The sequence below is a fragment of the Dermacentor albipictus genome, chromosome 1 (assembly GCF_038994185.2).
Source record: "Dermacentor albipictus isolate Rhodes 1998 colony chromosome 1, USDA_Dalb.pri_finalv2, whole genome shotgun sequence".
NCBI lineage: Eukaryota > Metazoa > Arthropoda > Arachnida > Ixodida > Ixodidae > Dermacentor > Dermacentor albipictus.
In genome coordinates, this window is record NC_091821.1 from 68,465,711 (window position 1) to 68,488,008 (window position 22,298).

General features: G+C 47.4%; 1 protein-coding gene across 3 annotated transcripts in view; it reads left to right on the plus strand.

Moving 5' to 3' along the window:
* LOC135906732 (choline O-acetyltransferase-like) overlaps window positions 1-22,298 on the plus strand; it is a 134,099-nt gene that overhangs the window by 55,859 nt on the left and 55,942 nt on the right. The window contains exon 3 of one of the 3 annotated variants that reach the window (XM_070522012.1): window positions 3,806-4,045. The exons of the other annotated variants lie outside the window; for them this stretch is intronic. Within the exon in view, the coding sequence (XP_070378113.1) occupies window positions 3,806-4,045 (240 nt within the window). The remainder of the gene's footprint in view (window positions 1-3,805; window positions 4,046-22,298) is intronic. 3 annotated transcript variants of the gene reach the window in all.

Below are 22,298 nucleotides of genomic sequence, written 5' to 3' on the forward strand. Positions count from 1 at the left end.
CCTCTAATCACGGTGTATGGCTCAGCACTGTTGTTATGGTGCCACATCAATCGGTCAATATGGAATTTTAGAAATAGTGTACCAAGACATTTAACGCACGGAACACACACACTCTCTCTCTCTCTCTCGCTATATATATATATATATATATATATATATATATATATATATATATATATATATATATATATATATATATATATATATATATTGCCACCATTTTGTATACATTTCCTTAATCTTTTTCCTCTTCCTCAAAACTTATCTATGCACCTTGTATCACTACCTATGTCTGTAACAGATCGGGCCATACCAATCTCTTCCCTGCTTTCGTTAGAGCGCAGCTCTTAGGCGTCCGTTCCTGGGTTGAGTGTCGGCGTCCCTCGGCGTAACCGCGCGAACGCACTGTGCTCGTGCGTTCCTCGTCGTTTTCTTCCACAGCTGGCTCCGATTCGGCTCATCATGCGAGGGTTCCCATACTGCCCCTCCCTCTGCGAAGGCGGTGACGGCACTGGTCCACTGCCAGTCGGTGCGGTGATTTCGGTCTCAAATTATTTGCCTCAACACATCACGAAATCAAAACGCGTATCAAGCTGCGCTCAAAGTCTGCATTAGGGGTATCGCAATCGTCGGACACTTTCTTTTTACTGTCCAGCTTTAGGGTACGTCCAGCGTTAGGATTTGTTGAAATTTTTTCTTGCGAAACTTTGAGCATAACAGATTTTTATTAATACAGGCCATGAGCAGTACTCACAAAGCATATCGTTCGAGACATCGTCATGCATGTAAACATATGTAATTAAATGGTAACACGGAAAGACTTTTCGTATGACAAGAGAAAAGGCTATGCGAATTCGGTCCCTGTTTTCTCAAAAATTCAAAGATATGGGACATTGTCAATGCCTTCTGTTAACCTGCAGAATATTTACAAGGGCCGAATTCGCGAAGCTGCTCGTTTGCAAGTGCCTTTCGGATGCGCTGGCCGTCTTCTCTGTTCATATATCCCGCATTAAGAATGGCTGGCATTTTCTCTTACGAAATATTCTAGCGTAAGAATTTTTTGTGAATACGGACTCTGTTTATGTTACGGCAAAGGTCGATTGTAGAAATTTGGTTCGTCGCACGGCGTTAGTGGTTTCAGTGATTCGCCCTTCTCTTAGTGAGCCACAACGACTAGAGCAGGACTTGGATTTCTAGGACCGGCAAACGCCCATGAATACGTGGACACTTGCGTTGTTTCGTATGACTGCTTCGCACTTCAAACAACGCCCGCACCAACAAGGTCGCTCTCCACCACGAAGCCATATACTGCATCTCCCCAGTAGCTGCACTCGATTCTAATTGACGCGAACCTGCTCTGACAAGAAACCGTACCAGTGAAGTGGTGAGGTCAGTAGCCTGAGAGGATAAGCACTCCTCTACGGGGTTCGGCCTAAAAAGCAGAGCTTCGGGACAAGATGGGTAAAGCGAGGCAAGTGAGTAACGCGGGGGCGGGAGTACGCAGGGAGGCGCGCAAAGGCGGAAGGAAGTCGGGGAGAAGTACTTCCGGCGTGCACAGGAAGAATGGATCCTATGGCGGAGACGTGACACGGAAGCGATGCGTCTGCGGTCGCCTGCGCATTGAGCGCACGCACCGCCGCGGGGCTCTACTACGAACGACGCACTTCGGCTGCGAAGGATAAACGCGGGGTTCGGGAAGAGCGACACGCTCGATGCGTGTGTAGTGCCGCTCGTAACGACGCGTAAGGGCAGCTCGGAAAGCAGTGAGCCGCAGTTTTTTTTACGGTCTATGCAGTAGCACTACGGGAAAAGGCTACGACGAGGTTTCCCTGGGCGCACCACATGTCTTGAAGTACTTTTCTGTCAGGTAAGCTATGCAAGGAAAAAATATCGGACAGGCTATAATGGGGACGCATGCAGCTGCAGTGGGGTACGTGAAACGCGCTGTGCCTGGTGCTGAAGGTGCATTGGGCACTAGGGTACAAAAATGGACGTAACCAAATACACAAGTGACATTTATTCACTCATTACAAAGATTACATGCTTAACGCATGATAGAGCTTGTTGGGGTACTACGGTGTAATCTTGCAATTGTGCTCGCTCCCTATGCCTAGCGGGCCCGCCGTGGCCAAAGGCGGTGGGCTCGAATTGGTATCCCTCTGTTCTGCTTCCCGAGTGTCTTCACGCCATTCCGGAACCCTACGTGTCGACTACAGATGGTTGAGCGCAGAAAAACACGAGGACAGTCATTATTGTTCGCACCCTTACTGTACTAACAGGCCCACATCGCCACCCTTGTCGACTACGTGTCGAACGTGAGGGCACCATAGCCGAGCAACCGTCAAAATTCTGCAATAAATCCCACACTTGTAAGCCTCATAACTCCCGATGAGCACAGATATTGAGTTTGGGGGATGTTACCTACTATGGCAGAGTGAGCTCTCTCAAACGCGACCGCTCCTGCTTCGATTGACAAATTTACTGACGAGATATGCCTCTCCGAACAGCGAGCGACAGGCTAAATTTAGCGGCACCATCTATGTGCGCGACCTATGCATACCCAAACAATGGATTATTTTCTCTGTAGAACGATACCAAAGTAAGAAGCGGGGGTAATACGGCTGCAAAAGTATAAGCAATAAAAGTTTTACATGTTTTCGTGATATGCGGTTTTGGCAAGCATTTTTTTTGAAGTTTTTTTTTTTCATCGCAGTCTAGACATGAAGGTTGAAATCAAGTGGTACAGCTTACGTGCGCTGGCGACCGATGTAATGCGTTATGACAATTCCCCGTTGCACCGCTGTGCTAGAAGAAATTTAAATATCTTGCTGATGCTGAAGTCTCTAGCCATTTGCTTTGGACTGCACGTGATGGGTACAATTTCTGAAAGGAGCCAAACAGTCCTCTGTGTTAGTTCTTTGTATCTGATAGGGCATATCATGAATGCCATGAACACTGCTATTGCGCACAGAGGGCGTGGAAAATCAGTGAGAAATGAAAAAGGCACGTTGTTATTTTCAATGTGCACTGTGCACGATGTACTTGGGACAAAGATGCTCTCTTCTATCATTCAATGTTACAAAACATTTAGGGCAAACAATAAATGAGATCAAGTTCTACACATTAAGCGCTACCTATTAAACGCCCCTTAAAATTGGTTGCTACAAATGTAAAAAAAAATTGTTGTTAAATGATCGCTTCACTGTGCTTCATTCATCTGCGTCTCTTTCTCTTTTCTCTCTTCCCCTCTCTTCTCCCTCATCTTACGCCATATACTTCCAATCCTTCAACCTCCACTACATTATGTACGGCTTCCTATCCATATCTTTTTCTTGTCGCTCCTCCTCATCTACCACTTGCTCGTCTTGCTCGTCTGTATGTCTCTCTGTCTAAACGTTGTTCCTTGTAACCTGCAATTCTTTTTTTCCCGTCGGCCCCTTTCCTTGCTTTCTTCGGCCTAATTTCCGTTTCTTCTATTTTTGATCACGTTTTTTTTTCATCTACAAACTTCCACGGATTTTGTTGGTGTGTGTGTTTGCTCTGTTTTTCGTTGGTTTCGATGTCCCACTCCTTTCCTTTTTGTGTGCTCGCGTCGTGCCCGTTTCTCCTCCCCTCTCCATGTGCCCGTCTATTGGTTGCGGCGCTACCAAACTCACCTCACACCACAAAAACTGTTCCCCATATTCGCCCTGTTTCGTCTCTATTCCCCACTCCGTACGAAATCACCACCGCCGCTCACCGTACCTCGTCCCCTGTGCCACCACCACCTACCACTGGCGCGGTGAACCCGTGCCGAACCCCACAGGCGTGCAGCGAGCTCGAACGCGCCTTCGTGCCCGCCCTGGCGGCGACGCTGCAGCGCTACCTCGACTCCCTGGAGGCCGTGGTGAGCAGCCCCGCACAGCTGGAAGCCACCCGGCGAATCGTGCACCAGTTCGAGCACGGCGGCGGAAGCAACGCACAGGACGGCAAAGGGAGCCGTGACGCGCTGGGACCGCTGCTCCAGGAAAAGCTCAGGCTCTTCGCCTCATCACGCGATAACTGGGTGCGCACACACATTCTGCGGGAGAAACGCGTCTAGACTCACAGCGCTGCCTTCACTTTTTTTTCTAAGTAGAAGGGCACCTGTCGCGGAATGAAATGAAGTGATGCGAAAGCGGCATGCCACACACTGAAAATGGAGAGTACAAGCGATAGCGTGGATGTTCACATGTACTTACATTGATCTGTCTACCACTTATATATATTTCAGAAGTTCCGGTGACTTTGTCTCTTACGACAGAGCTCCATGATCTTTGCCGTTGGGGTTTCCAGTTTCGCCTGTTTATTAATCTAAATGGTACACTGAGATGGCGGAAGACTGGACGGAAACGCTTCAGTGCTCATAATGAATGTCCATGATCGCTAAACATCTATTCTAACTGTCGGACGCGAACGCTCGTCTGGCTGACGGCGAAATCCGACCCTGAAGCCCAAACCAAACCACCCTTCATTCGACCTGATATGTTGAATCGGAGACTCGGTTAGGAGCTTACGAAGCAGTAGCGGCTATTTTCTCTTGATTTATGCATCCTGTATGGTTATTTTTTTGATACATTATTATGCAGCAGCACTATCGCCCTTCCTTGTAGTAAGCATTGCGCTTCAAGAAAACAACATTTACGAAAGTCGCGAAACGCTGAAGCATGAAAGTTACAATCGGGGCTATTACTTTGAATTTGTGTGCGCAGTGCCTGATGCAATAAATAAAATGCGCTGCAAGCCATGATGATTAGTTTCTATGACCTGTTAGTTGCAATGGAGATATTTAAGACGTGCTCGAGCAGGTACATTTAATGTTTCGTTAAGGAACGTTGTCAACAGCTGTTGCTGGTAAAGAGCAGAGAAATTAAAATATTATGTATCACAGGCAACTGCGTGGTTCGAGTTTCGTTTTCTGAACCGGGCAATGGCAAATGAAATCATTCTACTCATTGCACCGCTGCATTTTTCTTCAAAAATAATCCTTAAACGCATCAGGGTTCAACGTAAAGTAACTAACCAAGCAAATGCTGACAGAGGCTAATAATTAGTGATCCGTAACGTGAAGATTGCTCCGCAGTCGCGTGGAAGTAAACATAAAGGTCTACTTTCTTGAGATAAGATTATGCTTTTTTCTTGAGTATGCAGGGGAATAAACATTGAAATTTCTACTTTTGCCAAACACTAATTATATTTCCAAACTAGTGATTATATTTCCGTTACGGCCAGGTTTGTAGCTGAGCGCGCTTGTCAGAAAAGCGGGGTTATGCCACGAGCACTTTCTTTCCCAGGTGTTGAGATTGTTGGCTGTTGACGTATATAGAAATACAGGACACAGTAGCGTTAATATCGCATTTAATTGAACTATAATAACCCGAATACAGAGAATACTGGATTATCGACGCACATTCTCGGTAATGGGCCACGGCTGACCTTGACAGCGGGAACAGAACGCTTTCGAAACTGTTTTACAACAGGCGATCACCAGACAGAGCAGGTAGAAGCATTTCTTTCTGCGCGTTAACCAAACAAAATGCTACACATAATGTCAGTCATGGGGTTAGCTAGTTCGTTAGCATTCGGATTTTTCCTGTTGTTCGTTCGAGAAGTGTGAGATTTGTGAGAAAGGGTCAAATACGAGCAATTTCTAACCTGAATAAAAAGTAATGCTGCAGGCCTACTAAGAAAAGTACGTAACGCAAAAAAAGTACGTTGCGAAGTTTCTTGCATTAAAGAAATAAGGCATGCTAAACATAAGACGCCAGTTAGTGCCCATTATACCAAGAGCAAGAGGAGGAGGAGGAAATGAAGAGAGAAGGCAGGGATGTTAACCAGAAATGCGTCTGGCTGGTACCCTACTCTGGGGGATGGGAAAGAGCGAATTGAAAGATAAGATAGAGAGAGGGAGGACGGGTGAGGAAAGCCGCCGTGAGCTCGCTCACGCACCCGGAGCCCTTAAAGCGGCCATAAAGGTGTGCTTCAGGAGCCTACGCTGTTTCTGAAAAGCGTGCTTTGCCGCTATATTACGTATCTTGAAGAGAAGCCTTCTTTCTTGGAATAGGCGGCGAAGCGAAAGAAAGGAAGATAAAGAACGAAAGAATGAATGAATGAATGAATGAATGAATGAATGAATGAATGAATGAATGAATGAATGAATGAATGGAAGAAAGAAAGAAAGGAAGAAGGAAAGAAAGAAAGAGAATTGCCCAAGAATGACGAAAATGAGGGAGAGAGGGAATACACAGCTAGAAAGACACTATGTATGTTCCATCTATGCGCTGCTGCTTTAGTGAGTTGTGTGGTCAGCCGACTTCAGCCATCAAGCACACTGATGCGATGTATGTGGCAGAATTACATTTCTATTCGAAAGTAATGGAATAAAATATATGCGATACTGTGAAATACTGTATCTAAAAGAAACTAACGCACCGCAGCTAAACAGTCAAAATATGATTAAGGTTCCCTGGAAAGATTGCACGGCGTGACCTGGGCGCAGGATGCAGCGTTCGCATGCAACCGTAATAGAGGGAAGTCTGGAAAGGCTTTGATACTGTATAAACTTCGCCTACGCTGCGAGTGCTCCAGTAGGATCTTGTGTATCCCTTTCCCTCAGTTAGAGCCCAGCGCTCCAGAAAAGACTGCGTAGGCTTTCCTTTATAAACCTATCCGAGCGCTAACCAAGACACCAGCATTTTCGCACCAACGGCTTTAGACGAGAAGCGCGCATTCGAAACATGGGTCAGTGACTTCGTTTAGTATTACGTTCGCTCAGCGAAATTCTCCATGCGGTTGTAGTCTTCAATTGAACGCTTCGTTTCGTCACCAGAGAACACAGGCAGCTTTAGACCTAAGGAAATCCTCTTTCGTGCTGAAATTTTGCAATTCAAATTGTGGCGCCGACATACTCAAAGACCTTTTATGCGAGCGAATCATTGAGTCAGAATGAACTCTCCTCGCTGCATTTGCACCATGAAGGTCCACCTATGAACGTAAGCAAGCCTCGGCATTAACGTGCGCCACACTTGCGCGTACACGTCGCCCTACCAGAAACAAGAGGCCCGCTAATAGCTAAAAGTAAAACAAAACAAAAATATCGTAAAGTGTGGAGGGCTGACGAGGAGCAGAATGCACGGCCCTGCCCCGCAGGCTAGTTTGCTATAAATTATCACTTCTTTCTCCGCCTCTACTTGAACATTCTAGGGCAGACGTAATTTTTACCACCACGTGTGCTCTTCTGCTCGTTTAAGCGACGCGTATACGCGAGCGGCGATCGGCCAAACCGCTGCGGTTTGCATGGCGCAAAGACTGGGTCTCTTCAAGCTACTCCACGCGCAGCACATCGATACACCTGAAGTCTAGACCGCGGAAAAATAGCTAGCTAGAAATTGCGCAAAAGCAGTGCCAAAAAAGCGGGCGGGAGCACGCAGATAAAAATTATCGTTTTCGATCTATGTCCTCCCCTTTCCACCCTTTCTAACACAATAGATTAGCTAAACTCGCTGGCCGTCTTCTTTTAGATACGGTAGACGCATGTACGCAAATGCCAGCCACGAAGAGGACGCTCTGTCCTTTCGGAGCGGGGGGGGGGGAGGGGGGGCGAAGGAGCGCCACGGAACGGATGCAAGCAGCGCTGCCATCTTGGGTTATCCACTGCGATCAATAACTTGCAGCACACGACAACGGGACAGTGAGAGCCACACACGTACATACAGCGCTGACTTTCCACTCAGTTTGCATTTAGAGATTGGGAAGCTTGTTAAGGAGATACTAGAAGCTTTTGAAATGGAGCGACGCAAGGCTGATTGCGACAGAGGCCCTCCAGTGTAAAAGAAATCGAGAAATCTGTACGCAGCATTGTAATGAGGGATAAGAAAACGTTGTCTTTGTTGCGTGAGAGGACGGTCTTCGAATAAAGATGATGTTGAAAGTCAGGGCTGCATGCACGTGTGTGTCTCTCTTTGCACCGCCGTCGTCGTGCGCTGCACGTTAGTGATCAGGAACCACCTCGCTCGACAGTCAATTCTTGGGTTATATATATATATATATATATATATATATATATATATATATATATATATATATATATATATATATATATATATGCACCTTTCAACTTTCAATGTAATCTTGAGGTTGTACATCTCATCACCTTGGACATGAGTTGAATGATGAAAATATCATACTGGCGACAGTGCTTTCGAAATTTCGCCACTCTTCAAAGAAACAAAGAAAAAAACGGCTATGAACACATAGGGATCTGGGAATGTTTATAGCTGTATCTTAATTACATAGACTTTGGGTGGCCTTTATATAGCAAACATAATGTGTTCTCGTTTAAAAAAAAGTCAGAATGACCCTGAAATGTTGATTTTTTTTCTCAACCCCCAACGCGTGCCAAGCTTTACCCCATGACAGGGTAACAATGTTGGCTTTCTTAGCTGCCAGAGCTTAATGAATGCGCGTTAAGCAAATACAAACTATGGATCCACCAATTATAGGGCAAGCAATAGGACAAAAACCTTCACGCGATGAAATAATTTTTATTTAACGATGTTGGGAGAGCGGAAAGGGCAGCATGCAGTATATTCACAAGCAACAATAGAGATACGTTTACTAATTCTGAATGCGATTAACAAATAATTATTTCAGATGCAGCTCTTGCATTTAAAAAATCACAATTCCATGTTCTGCTGTTTTTGTCCTATATTTATTTAAAACGCAGATGTGGCCATGGATTTGCTCTTATATGCGCAAAAACAACATGCCTGATAACGGTATTCTAAGTAAGTCTTTTGCGAAAATGAGTTGTCTATTTTTGGGAGCTTCGCGTATTTCCAGTTTGTCGACAAGAAAGCAAGCTGCTCAACAATGTCCAGGACAAAAGAGTTTCTCTGCAGCTCGTCGCAGTATTCGAGCAACAGAGGAATAGTCTTTCACTTGACATTTCCATTGCAGGCACCGCAAGTTACTGTCGTGCGACAACACCCAAACATCATAGTTTCTAACTTTAGCGGCTGTTACAACTTGACCAGACAGTGCACGCGCAGATGAGGTTGCGATTGAAAATCGCTCGGATCTTTTTTTCTTGCACTTCAAAACCTTTCTAGATCAAGCTGTTTCACATGCTCTATGAGTATGGTTGTTGATGTTCTTCCATTGGGAAATAAAGGGCCTGCAAAGCCTTTTCTTGAAGAGAGATAGAGAGAGTTAAATGAGACTCAAAGAATGGGAAGGTTCACACACACACACACACACACACACACACACACACACACACACACACACACACACACACACACACACACACACACACACACACACACACACACACACACACACACACACACACACACACACACACACACGCACGCACACACGCACGCACGCACGCACGCACGCGCACACACACACACACACAGACACACACACACACACGCACACACACACACGCGCGCACACACACACACACAAACACACCCACACACACAAACACACACACACACACACGCACACGCACACACGCACACGCACACAGAACACACACACACACGCACGCACGCACGCACACACACATGCACCTTATTCGCCCTTCTTCGTCCACCGTCGTTTTAGCGCCTTCACTTCAGATCATGCCTAACCAACACGCCCAACTATCCGTCCTAACGTCGTATAAGCCAACACTATCGTCTGATCAGTAAGCGGCCGGTCGTCAAGGCATGCCAACTCTGTCGCAAGTGACTGTCTCTGGGAGCTGTAGCGAGGACAATGACAGAAGACATGTTCGAGGGTTTCCTTGCTGCTGCAATCTTCACGGAAAGCAGTGACAGCCATCCCGATGCGGCAAGCAAACATATTGGTCAAGGATATTCCAAGCTACACTCGGCAGGGAACAGTTGCCTCGGTTCGACATAATCCAGACGGAATGTGGAGTAAGAGGGATGGGTCCAGGTGGTACCGACGCGTATGCCGGAAACCTGGCATGTTTCATTTGGATCGTGTGACACCACGCGCCAGCATGCGAATCTTTGTTGCTGCACCCGTTTTCACAGCGAGATGGGTTTGTGCACGCCGGAACTAGTGTGATGCCTCTCAGTTAATATATTCCCGACAAAATGTTTGAAAATGACCTAATAATAACGGAGATATAAAAAGTGCAATGTTTACCGTCATTCCCCCTCAACTGAACGTTTACTCTCAGCTGGAGTTCGGCGTCTGACGAATCTGCCTGAGAGCGACAAAGGAGCAGTAGCAGGACGGGCGGTAAGCGTTAACCACCGCTTACCCGTTCGCTAAAAGATTGGAGGAGTGTGCATGCGTACGGCGAGCTTTCGCCCGGCCGTAGCTCATCGTCATGAACAATAGTCCAATAGCCGAACTCTATGGGCTGTCGCGCTGCCTATGGTGCCACTGACGGCTTGAAAGGAGAGGTAGGCCTTGAAAGTCGCAGAAGATATCAAGCTTTGTATTATGCTGGACTGTGGGCTCTCTGTGGCATACAGCTGGATAATATTTGGCTCGCCTGATCACGGCAGGACTGTCTATCAGACCGCGAATGTTTCCATACCGTATCCGAGAAGTGTTGCGGGGCCCCTTTAACATGCACCGTTCAACACTTTGCAATGTTGTCCCGAAAGCCGAACTTACTTAACTATGTACATTCCATTATCCCGCTAAGGCCCGATTCACAGAGCCGCCATCCGCTCCGTCCCGTCCCCATCACGGCATCGGTTACCGTCAGGAGACAGGGTTCCCTCGCCGGTTTCTCCTGCAAAACGATATGCCGGCGACGTTGACCAACGCTTCCAACGTCGCTAGCGCCCAGTTTTTAAGGAGAAACCAAGGGGTAAAACGCTCTCCCCCGACGGAAACCGATGCCATGGCGGTGACGGGGCGGAGCGGATGGCAGCTCTGTGAATCGGGCCTAATACTAGCAAAATGCTGAAGGAATGTTTCAAAGAGCAAGAATTGATTGTTTATTCTGAATAGTGAATGTAAGCCTGCGGTATTCGACTATTCATTAGAATGACCCAACGTGCGCAGTCCTACGAAGGCTTTCTAGCAGTAAAGTTACTCTCTTCAAGGGAACCGAGCGTTGTATATCGAAGCGGTCAATGGTCTGAATAATCTACCTTGCTTTCATAAGTAGTCAGAAAGCCTTTGGGAGCTGTTGATGTATGCACATACAGGGTAGTCATTTTCGAGTTCTATGGAATGTTTAGATATCGTCTGTGGCAGATGGCATAATTCTTGTCCTTCAGTAGGATTATTTGAAGAGGCAGACATTACTAGCACGAGAAATCGAAACATATATTCAACTTACTAGCAAAAAAAAAATCACTAATTAACTTCTTAATTAATTACATTACGGTACATATCTCAATTTACGAATTGTAGCCGGTGAGGTTGCAAGACGTATCCACTTGAAATGAGTATCCAGGATTCCAGGAATTTCCAGGAATTTCCGCATATACAGTTTCTCGAACCACTGCTGTATATAGGAGTATACCACGTCCGGAAACTAGCGCAGCAAGGCCAACTGAGCAGGGCTCCCAGAGCGCCTAATACCCGCTGCAAAAATTACACCTCCGCACCACGTAGGCAGAATCAGCGACCGGCAAAGCGCGATGACGAGCACCGCAGGATGCGCGCGAGCGGGAAGGACCGACAGGAGCAAAAAATAAATAAATAAGAACGAAAGGTCTGCGCACCGTTCGCATACACCACACCGAGGAGAGCGTCGCATGCAAATGAAGACGCGGCGCTCATGCAGCGCTGATTTAATTAGGTGCTCATTAATTGGCGGTGCACGCGTGGGCTAGCCGGCGACTGCCGGGTGCTGTCTCTGCGCACGCGTGCCTGCAGCTAATCCGGGGCGCACACGCGCAGACACCGCCGCGGGCGTCCACGTACCCTCCCTCCCCGTCCACCATTCCTCTCCGTGCATGTTTGTAGCCGCGGTGCGTGTTGCTCCGTGCGCGAAGTGTGTTTGTTGACGCGTGCGCTGAATTTCGTTTGCGTTGACATTTTCGTCGCTGGCGCAGCGCGCTTGTTCTCGCACTGCGATCGAGTTTTGGAAAGTGGCGCGGAGGTCTCGCATTAAGAGACAAGTACCGCGGGGTCGAAGTCTACATAGGTACATGCTGCAGGCTTCGCTATACGCACGTCAACTGCGGCACTTCGTGCGAAACGTAAAAAATTAATGAGGCAAGCTGCCCCTTCGTACGGCGCGCGAGTTCGATCGGTTATTGCTCATTTTCTGAGCTCGCGTGCGCTCCTTGCTCGACCAAGCTCTTTTGCCAACCGACAAGAATTCAAGATATCAATCCGACTAGCTGACATTGCGGTTGAAAACGGGCTACAATAAGAATCACTAGCTGGATTCTAAACTATATTTTCAATTAGGGGAGCTTACAAGAGCTCTTTCCGTTTCGAAGAAAGCAGCAGCCCCTGGCTCCGACGAAGTGACTTTAGTCAACTTGGGTCGACGAAACACACAATTTTCACTACATAATTGCAACGAAATCGTGACAAGTGAGCAGACACGAACCTCGTGGAAGATATCAAAAACTGTATTACTTAGCATTCTTGAGTACTTTTCATCACCCGTAGCGCCGGAGCCCATATATAAGTGACAAAGAGTAGCAGGAGGCGCGTGCTTTGAGGCTCTCAAACTGAGCCCCCAGCTAATTAAATCTACTGATCATCTTAAGAGGAAGCTTTAGCTTGTGAGCGTGCCCACCTAGGTTTTCCAGTTGCAATACGCGAGAAAAGCAGAAATGCTGTTAGACAAGAAATGAAACGCTTTGAATGATCACTGCATTCAGGACAGAAAGTTAAACTTTACAGATCTAGTTACGCAGATTTCTTGCTTAGAGCCTGCAATATGTTTTCGCAAGAGAATTCATTACCTGCGCACACAAAAAAGTAAGAAAAGAAAGAAAACGCGATCACAATTATATAAATGTATCTGTCAGATCATCTGAAGCGGTCAAACAAGTTCTGTTAGTTTACAGCTTGCGCGAATTTATTATTGTTTAGGCCAGTTCTCCATAAAGATTTACTCACAAATTAATTTTGTTTCAAAGCCGTGTATAATTATCAATTTTCTTCTGTTAAATATCGCAGTGAATTCAGTTTATCGGAATTTACTTAGTTATTTAGTTAAATTGTTAGCTAGCTGGCTAGTTAGTTAGTTCTTTAATTACAGAGTTGCAGAGCGGATGCATCTTTTTTCATTGAAATATTCCAACCTACGACATTTTTTTTGTAATAAAATTGATTGACTAAATAACAAGTTCGCTCCCAACAGTCCACAGAATATATTTTTTTTATTGCAACAAATATTTAAAAAAAATATCAGTGGATGTCATGCAAAGCCATTGTTCCTACAAGCTTCTTAACCTCGGGGAATTTTCTTGGAATCTGGATTCACGTCACGGATCCGAGCAATGATTGAGTCCGTGGACGTGTGGGACGCGGCTGCGCTGCAACGAATCGCGCCGCTAGCAGATCGCATACGGCGTGCCCTTGTGCGCAGTGCGGTTCGGCGGCGCTGAGCCACGTCATGCCCGTCCACAGAATTTGGTCCACCATCGATCGCAGAGTGGTTGTACATGGTGTTGCACTGCTGAGCAGGAGCTGGCGGGTTCGATCCTGGCGGCATCACCCGAAAAACACTCGTGTACACCGTAATATTGTGTAAATAATCTCCGCTATACGGCGCCTCTTTATTCATATCGCGGCTTAAGCGCGTAAAACGCCACAATAAAAAATTTTGCGCCGAGTCATTCATATGGTGGCGTATTAGCTAGCGAAGCTGTCGATCGCAGAAATTCCGCGTCCAGACACACTGTCTTGAATTTGGAATTCGCCCCGGCGAAACTCGAAGGAGGTGGCAACTCCCACCTCTTCCGCTTGGACGCAGACTGGAACGACCCTAGGTTGACGCTTACGAGCGGCCTCCAGTGCACGATCTTCATCGGTAGATTGCGCTCGACGCCAACGGTTGGACTCCCGCACCTGCTCTTTCTGCCGCTCTTCCGAGGCAGACACTGACGGCATCATCCGCTTTCGCACGGGCACGTTGTCGTTGGCTATAGTCGCGTCTCTGCTGTGGACGCCTCTCCTCGTACTCGGCTTGTTCTTCAGCCGTGCGCACAATGCGTGACATTCCCACTTTTCCCATTTTTGTTGGAGTTGCAAGTGTTGTAATGATACCTCTTCAGTGCACAATCCGGTTCATACACGTCGCGGTGGCTACCGCGGCGGCTACCGCGGCTCAAATCCCCGTGTTTTCCCGCCGCAACTGCTTCGCCGTGGTATTGAGTGCAGACGACAGCAGACGACAGCAGACGCAGCCGGCAACAACGGCGTCCAGCGCGGGTTCACTTCCCGACAGCGCAGGTGCGGCTCGCGGTGAAATCACGCCTTCTTTCTGTCTTCTGCGCCGTACTACCGTTCGTTATCCTTTTTGTTCACTTTACGGACGTTAGCCAGCCCAGATACCCCCCCCCCCCTCCCCTCCCTCCCTTCCCTCCTACGAGACGCGAGACGTTCATTTGACGTTCATATGACTCTGCCTAGGCACTACCGGAACGTTCGTGCTTAGTCATGACGGATCACTCCTTAATTTCTCGCGCCTTACGCGTCAATGTACCTTGGAAATAAAATCACAGATGTTTCCGTGGGAGCAGTAGGGACCGTAGTAAGGCCGGGCCGCATATATTGAAAATATAGAATTCAGAGCGCCTTAGCAACCGCGTTTGAACGCAAGTGGCTGAAAGGACGCCGGCGATGCTCGACGTCCCTGCAACCGCTATGAGAATACGTCGCGCTACGCTAACGCCTCTTACGCTAACCTAACCTACCTAACCTAACCTAACATCACCTACGCAAACGTGGCTGAGACGAAAAGACAATATCCTCACGGCGTAACCACTCTGAGAATACGCCGCTACACCCTAACGCCTTTTAGGCTAACGTAACCTAACCTAAGGTAACCTGAACCTAACCTAAACCTAACGTGGGCGAGACGCAAAGCCAATAATCCACACGGCGTGACATCAGACATTGGCATTCAACCGCGGTTGCTAAGGCGCTGTGCGTTTATTTCACTCAAAGGGGGCCACTAAAAAAAAAAAAAACAAGTGGTTCATCATGTAAATACACTGAGAACAGCGCGAGCGCACTTCTTCTCAGGTCACCGCGCAACCACATCGACATCCAGCTAAACCACTGCGACAGCCTCGAAGCTGTAGACCTGCACAATTGTCTACCGCAATACTGCGCTTGAGGGAAGATATAGTAACCGTTTTGGATCCAAACAGGCCTGTTTTTGTGCGTCCGGCATGGTCTTTGCAACGCCACAGAAACACGTAACTACGTTCGATCCGCACATGTACGGACCGCAAACACGGTGCTTTTTCGCACAACATAGGCGTCCAGTATACCTCGGACATGGAGCCAAACATGTCCTCCACATGCCATTAGCCTAACCGCAAAAATGGCCCTCAAGGCTATTTTCCCAAGAACGTGGTTTTGAAGCCGCATAATGGAACGCGCCTCCTGAACGAACCAAGTAGCCGCGGATAGTATATGCCTGGAAGCGTTGAAATGGCACAAGGCACAACTTCACTCGTTTCAACAAGATACCTTAAAAGTATGGTGCGCTTTGTTACGCCTTATATACATAATAACACCTAAGCAGTATTTTCTTACAATCTCTTCGAAAACGTTATGTTTGTGAGCTAAGTCTCCCGCTCAAATTTTGTATAAGTAGATATCTATTTGGGTATGCAAAGGCATGACCTGCAATACAGCTGATCTCTAATAAACATTTGCGCCTTTCATCAGAATCAGAATTTATTACTAAAGGTTCAATGATTTTTAATCTGAATTTAGCAGTTATTTAACATGAATGAGACGAAATCTGGGGATAAGCGATCAGGAAGAAAAGTGTGTGGGAACCTCAGTGCTCAGAGCCATGGCGTAACGTTAACAGGGCCGACTTTAACCAGTATTGAGCTGCTCGCGCATAGGTAGAGGATACATTTCGTAGAACTCTATCATATGAAAAAATGTGCGCGTGCACATAGGTGCATTCCTGCATGCCTGCGTGTGAATCGCACAATAACACGCGAAGCACAACCCAACTTAGGAAGGGCTTTGCGTTTTAACGCGCAACAACACTGCGCCGCAGAAAGAAATGGTGAATTTATATGTGGCATACCGTCCCGGGGTGATTTACGGCGCAAAGATATTACCGATACACAATGCCCACGCACACGCCTTAATGGAGATCGAACGGTTCACGTTCTACCAATCATTCACGTTCTACCGTTGAAGGCGATTTACGTGGGCCACGTGACCACGCCCTCCTCTCCTCTGCCACACGGTCGAGCAGCCTATTGTATCTTGTGAGGTACAGCCTTAAGACTCCTGCTAACAAAATCGAATTCAAAACCGCAACATCTTCACGTGCGGCGCACTCGAGGTGGCGCATTGCTATATTGGAAGGCTTCATCGACAGTACCGTAGCTTGAAGCGTGAGCACCTCAGCTAAACTAAATCAAATAAAAAAAAAGCAGCGTAATGCGAACCAAGGAGGGCGATGATAAAAAAAGTGTATGAGTGGCAAAACAGAAACAGGTTGCACGTAACACATGAGTCGGCGAGTAATGAAGAGTGCGAACGATTGGCGAACGAAAACGGCGCTGTAATAGCAAACCTCTTCATTGTTTTCTTTTCTTCATCCTTCGTCGCCTTCAAGTTTTTTGTTATGGGTTCACCCTTGTATAAAGTTGTGGGCTACCGAACGCTTGAGCGTGAAATCAGACGCGGTGGGACGAGAGGTTCCCCTTCAGTTCTTGCGCTTCATTGTTTTTATCCCGCTCGCCTCGCGCACCGTCCATGTCTGCCTTCGTAAACTCTGGATTGTCATTCTTTTACTTATTTTTGAGTCAGCAGTCTAAACGAACGGCGCTCGCGAAAGCACACCCTAAGGACATTCAGGCTCGAAATGAACTGGCAGAAGAGAGAGAGAGAAAAAAAAAAAGCTCCAGAAAAACGAACCGAGCGCAAGACGGCGAGGGACAATTTGATTAGCCTCCAGATAAATGAAACACTTTCCACAGCACTGAGTTCGAGGAGGTGCCCTAGAAGAAGCAAGGCTCTCCCCGCGTGCTCACCGCACCTCCACCACGACCAGCAGCAGCAGCACGCCGTTCTGCTGCAGAAGGACGACCGTCATTCACTCCCCTCGCTCCTCTCTCCGTTTGTCTACGTATATATCTAAACGCCGACCCAGCGCGGGCCGGGGGCGAAATGCAAACAAAACGCGCGTAAGAAACGTGACCAAGGGAGCAGCTAGTGAAGTAACTACGCACACAATCAAGACGCATGAACCGCACAGAACAAACGAGGCCCCCGGTGAGTAAGGGGCTGCGGGGTTGGGGTTTGGAGGGGAGAGGAGGGGTCAAGCATTGACGAGTGCCGGGCGGCTTGTCGGTGGGGTGACAAAACGTGAACTGGAAAGGCGCGGCGGAAGGGCAGAGGGGGTGCTAGACAGCGCCGCCACCGCCAAGCCCTTTTTTTGCCCTGGAGGGCGGAAACGCTCATTTTAGGGTTCGTTAGCTTGATCTTTTTTCAAGCCCTCGCAAGCATTGCGAGCGGCGTGTTTTTGCTCTGCGGATTTCGAGGAGCAGTGCCGCGTTGGGTCTGCGTGCCAGACGTGTTCGAGTGGACGGCAGTGGGGACCAAGAGGCTCGAGTACCTATGGTGGAAGCAGCCTTGAGGACGTGGACGCAAAATAGCGATTGCGGGGCAATGCCAACGGGCAATGAACGGTGATGGGAGAACAAACTATAAAAAGCAGTGGTTGTCTCCGTTGTCTCCTTCCAAAGTTGTCCTTATGCGATGAGGGACGCTGCGCAGTAAGGTCGTGTCTACCCGTGCAGAAGCACACGGCGTCAGCATTATCGAAACAAAAAAACAAACAAAAATAATAATAAAAAATATGAAAAAGAGGAGTCATACGAACGCTCTGCGCGCGTGAACAAGCTCGACAAAAATTTGGCACTGCCTTTCAGTGCAGAACGCTTACTGCTGCGGACATCAGGCTTCCGGCGAACTAATGAGGAACTAAGCATCAATATTAGATCTTGGGGTTTAACGTGCAGAAATTGCGTATAGTGGGTTGGGACGGACGCCGTAATGGAATACTACTGATTAATTTTGATCATCTGGGATTCTTTGACGCGCACCAAGAACGCGGTACACGAGCATTCTTGCATTCCGCCTCCATAAAAAATTCCGCCGCCATGGCCTGGAATAGAATGCAAGACTTCGTACATTCAACATAGCAGCTCCATAGCCAGTGAGCCACCGCAGAGGGTACTAAACCTTCCGTCAGTAAAAACAGCTGTATTTGTAGACAAGCGTTTCTTCGCTCTATATGCCATCTATGGGTGTTCACCAACTCTACTATGAAGTAGCCAGGTAGCGCAGTTTAAAGAAGAAAAAACTATTTTCCACTACTTGATGGCTAAGGCTGCAACGCATTTCTCCATCTCAAGATCCCCCAATTAATTGAGACAAACACGGCATCGTCCTCGGGAAACTGGAGCGCTGAGACGATGAAACACGACGAAAGAAGACGCATCGTTGGACATACGTCATCGCCGTCCTGTAGTTCCACTAGCCCGCGAAACACAAAAATGAGGATAGCAATAGGGGCTTGTTGGTACGGCATATCTTATTTTGTTATAGCGCAAGCTTGACACGGACAACAGAATGCACATCTGACACACACAGTGCTGTGTGTGTCAGATGTGCCTTCTGTTGTCCTTGTCAAGCTTGCGCTATAACAAAATAAGACACAAAAATGAGGCGCGCGACGGCACAGTGCCGCTCCAGGACTTTCGCGGGCTTCCTTCATGCTTGGAAAAAGCTTGCACGTATGCCGTGACAGAAAGATGGATCGGGAATTTTTCATGATGACCTCCAATTTTCTCGTTGACACTTTTGCTCTCAATATATTATTTAATGAAGCTCATTAACTAATAATAACTAATTACGCAATTAGGTTGCAAATGAAAATGTCGGAACGTAACGAAAACGAAAAAAACTATATTTCTGACCGGAACGATAACGTAATCAAAACGTTGTTTAGTTTGTTTCGGAATGAAACCGAAATATCTTTTATCGGTTTTCGTTTCAACAGGAAAGTCGACAATCCGAAACAGCCAACATCAGGCAACGTCAGCATAGGTGTGCATCTCAGGTAGGGATAATTCGAGCAATAGTCGGCCGAGCGCTCTACTAACCTAAGCCTTCCGCTCGGTGCACTAGGAGATCGGAATCGCAGCAAGACCCAGCGCTTACGCACTGGGTTTCATGCTCAGTACATTGACTCAAGGCACTGAGCATGATCTCAGAATCAGAAGCATATACGAACTCATACATACATACATACATACATACATACATACATACATACATACATACATACATACATACATACATACATACATACATACATACATACATACATACATACATACATACATACATACATACATACATACATACATACATACATACATACATACATACATACATACATACATACATACATACATACATACATACATACATACATACATACATACATACATACATACATACATACATACATACATACATACATGCTTGTGTGCGTATGTGTGCTTACGCTGCACGTATGGGGTATGGAGGCTGGATAATCGACCTTTCTTTTTCGGAATTGAACGTGTTTCCTGCACTCTGTTTCTGGCGCGATCGATAAACTGCAATATTTTAATCGTACACCTCACGGAGGAGTATTTAGCATGCAACCTCCTTCAGAGAGCTCAGTGTACTATCCCTTTTTCTCAAAACAATTTCCTAGCCGTCCTCCTGACTCGTCACATAAGCGCGCCCTAAGGAGTTTCAAACAAAATGCGCTTCCGCCACGCAAAACTGCTACCCATCTCGACAGAAACTCCGGTTGCTCCGTTGAACAAGGGGCGCGCTCCAGCCTAAACGGCCTGGGAAAAATAAATACATGCGTCAAACGGGCCTTCCCGCATATACCGGTTCAAACAAGAATAACAACAACGAAAAGGAAGAACATGCCACCGGTGACAACGATTGCCTCCTGTTCTCCATCGCGCCTGACACGCGCGCGCACGCTGCTGTTCGTCTTCAACGACGGCTCAACAAAGTCTGGCCGCCCACTTTATTTACATATATTGTCTCCCTTCATCCCCGCCGGTTCCCTCCGGGAGTCTCCCGGGCTCTGCAAGTGGCTGGCACGATGCGCGCGCACGCGCGTTCCGCTAATTAGCATATTTGATCTTGCATGCCGCCGTCACGTTCGCGCAGAGGGCGAATAAGCGGGCTTGTGAAGGAGGACGGGTCCCGGTGGGAGGATGAGGAGCCCGGAGCTAGGCGGGAGGGGAGGGGGGGGGGGTTATGTGGGGAGGGAGCGGTGGGGATGATACTGAAAAGTAAATAAGGCAGGCAACGGGGCAGAATCATCGACGAGCTCTCATAAGCCGCGCGAGACGTGCCGCTCAGGCGAAACTCGACGCTCAGTCTCCTCGCCCCCCTTCCCCCATTTTCTTCCTCGCTGTGGGGGCGCTGTCTCGCAGCCCCTAGCGTTCGAAGGCCCCCTGGCAACACCGTCCTTCCGCACCTTCTATTTTTACGTCCTGCCTCACCTCCTCTTGGCTAAAAAAATCCCGAGGCAATAATGCGTCTTTGTTCAATACAGCGTTTCTCGGTTGATGGTATCTACTTCTTTTTTTTTTCGGCTGTTCTCGTTCGTTTAACGTAGGTTGGTTGCTATCCTCGATTTCAAACTAGCTTTCCCGGTATGATGGCTGCGCTACGAAAACAGAATTCTCTATTTAAATTAAACTTTACATTTCCCGAAGAACAGAAAATACCAAGATTACAAACATAGCTCTCAGCCTGCGTTGACATATCGCTCCGGTAAAACTGACTGCTTTTACAGAGGAAGAATCAGTTCAGCTGTGGCGCACGACGTTCATCGTGAAAGCGCTTTAGTACTTTAGTTCGTGTCAGCATGTCGCTGGGCGTCATAACGAGGTGAGAATGCGTTTCGCGCTGGCCGATCGTCCTCGTACACCCCTCGATCAGCTCGGAAAACTCGGCGACAGGCCCGCAATCTTATAGAGGCTCGCGAACTCTACTCCCACAGCAAACAATACCGCGAGCTGTCCGTGTACACACCCGGCGTGGAAAATTGAGAGAAATCGTTGGATGGCTATTTAGAGGCTCCATAGTACTATCTATAAGCACCGGTTTCACCACAGTCGGCGCGCAGAATGCTGCAAAAAGCATTCGCTTCCCCACAGGAAAGCGCACACAAAATAATGCATTTCATTTTGGGCTTCCTTACACTGCGACAGGGCACGGCGAAACATCATTCATTCATGTCTTCCCCCGCAGAGAGAAGCCCGAAAATTGAGAAAATAGAAGGAAAAAAAGCATATGACAAAAAGCGACGGTGGGTCACGTCTCAGATCTCTCATACCTCTAGAACTCTCCTTTCCTTATTTCTTGTCCGTATTTTGTCTCGTTTATTTTCTGCTTTTTTTTCGGTATTTAGTCGCGTACAGGAGAGGACTTGAAACGCATTAAAAAACAAAGGCCGTGTCACAAAACCAATCGAACTGGGCGACTTCTTGTCTTAGCTGCCACAGGCTCCCCATGTTTGTTATTTCAAAATACCCGACTGCAGCGACTCCAAGGCGTAAAACGTGCTGCGCAACCGTAGCTAGGGCCGCTCACCATATTTTTTTTTCGCACCATGCGTTCAAAGAGAGGTTGAAGAGAATAAGGGAGAGGAAATAGATGCAAAATGAAACGACAATAATGCGCACCTGCTTCGACCTGTTTATGGTTACAAGAGAGAAAGGTGCATGATATCTGGGGCGTGCGCTAAGCATAAACATTTACACTTTGATCCATGGTTCATATTTTCAAACATTGGACATGGAAAATACGCGCATAGGAAGAAAGAAAAGGACCACACAAATGTCAACTGTCACTCGAAAGGTCGCAAAGTGGTCGAAAAGCAGATGAAAAAACAAACATCGGCGCATGCTTTGGGGAAGGCAGTGCTTATCCGTCAATCATAGACACACGAGTGCATGCTCGACAGATATCGGTGCAAAGCGTCGTTTTCTTTACGAAGGATAAGCGAAGATTGGCTATCACAGTTATTCATATGA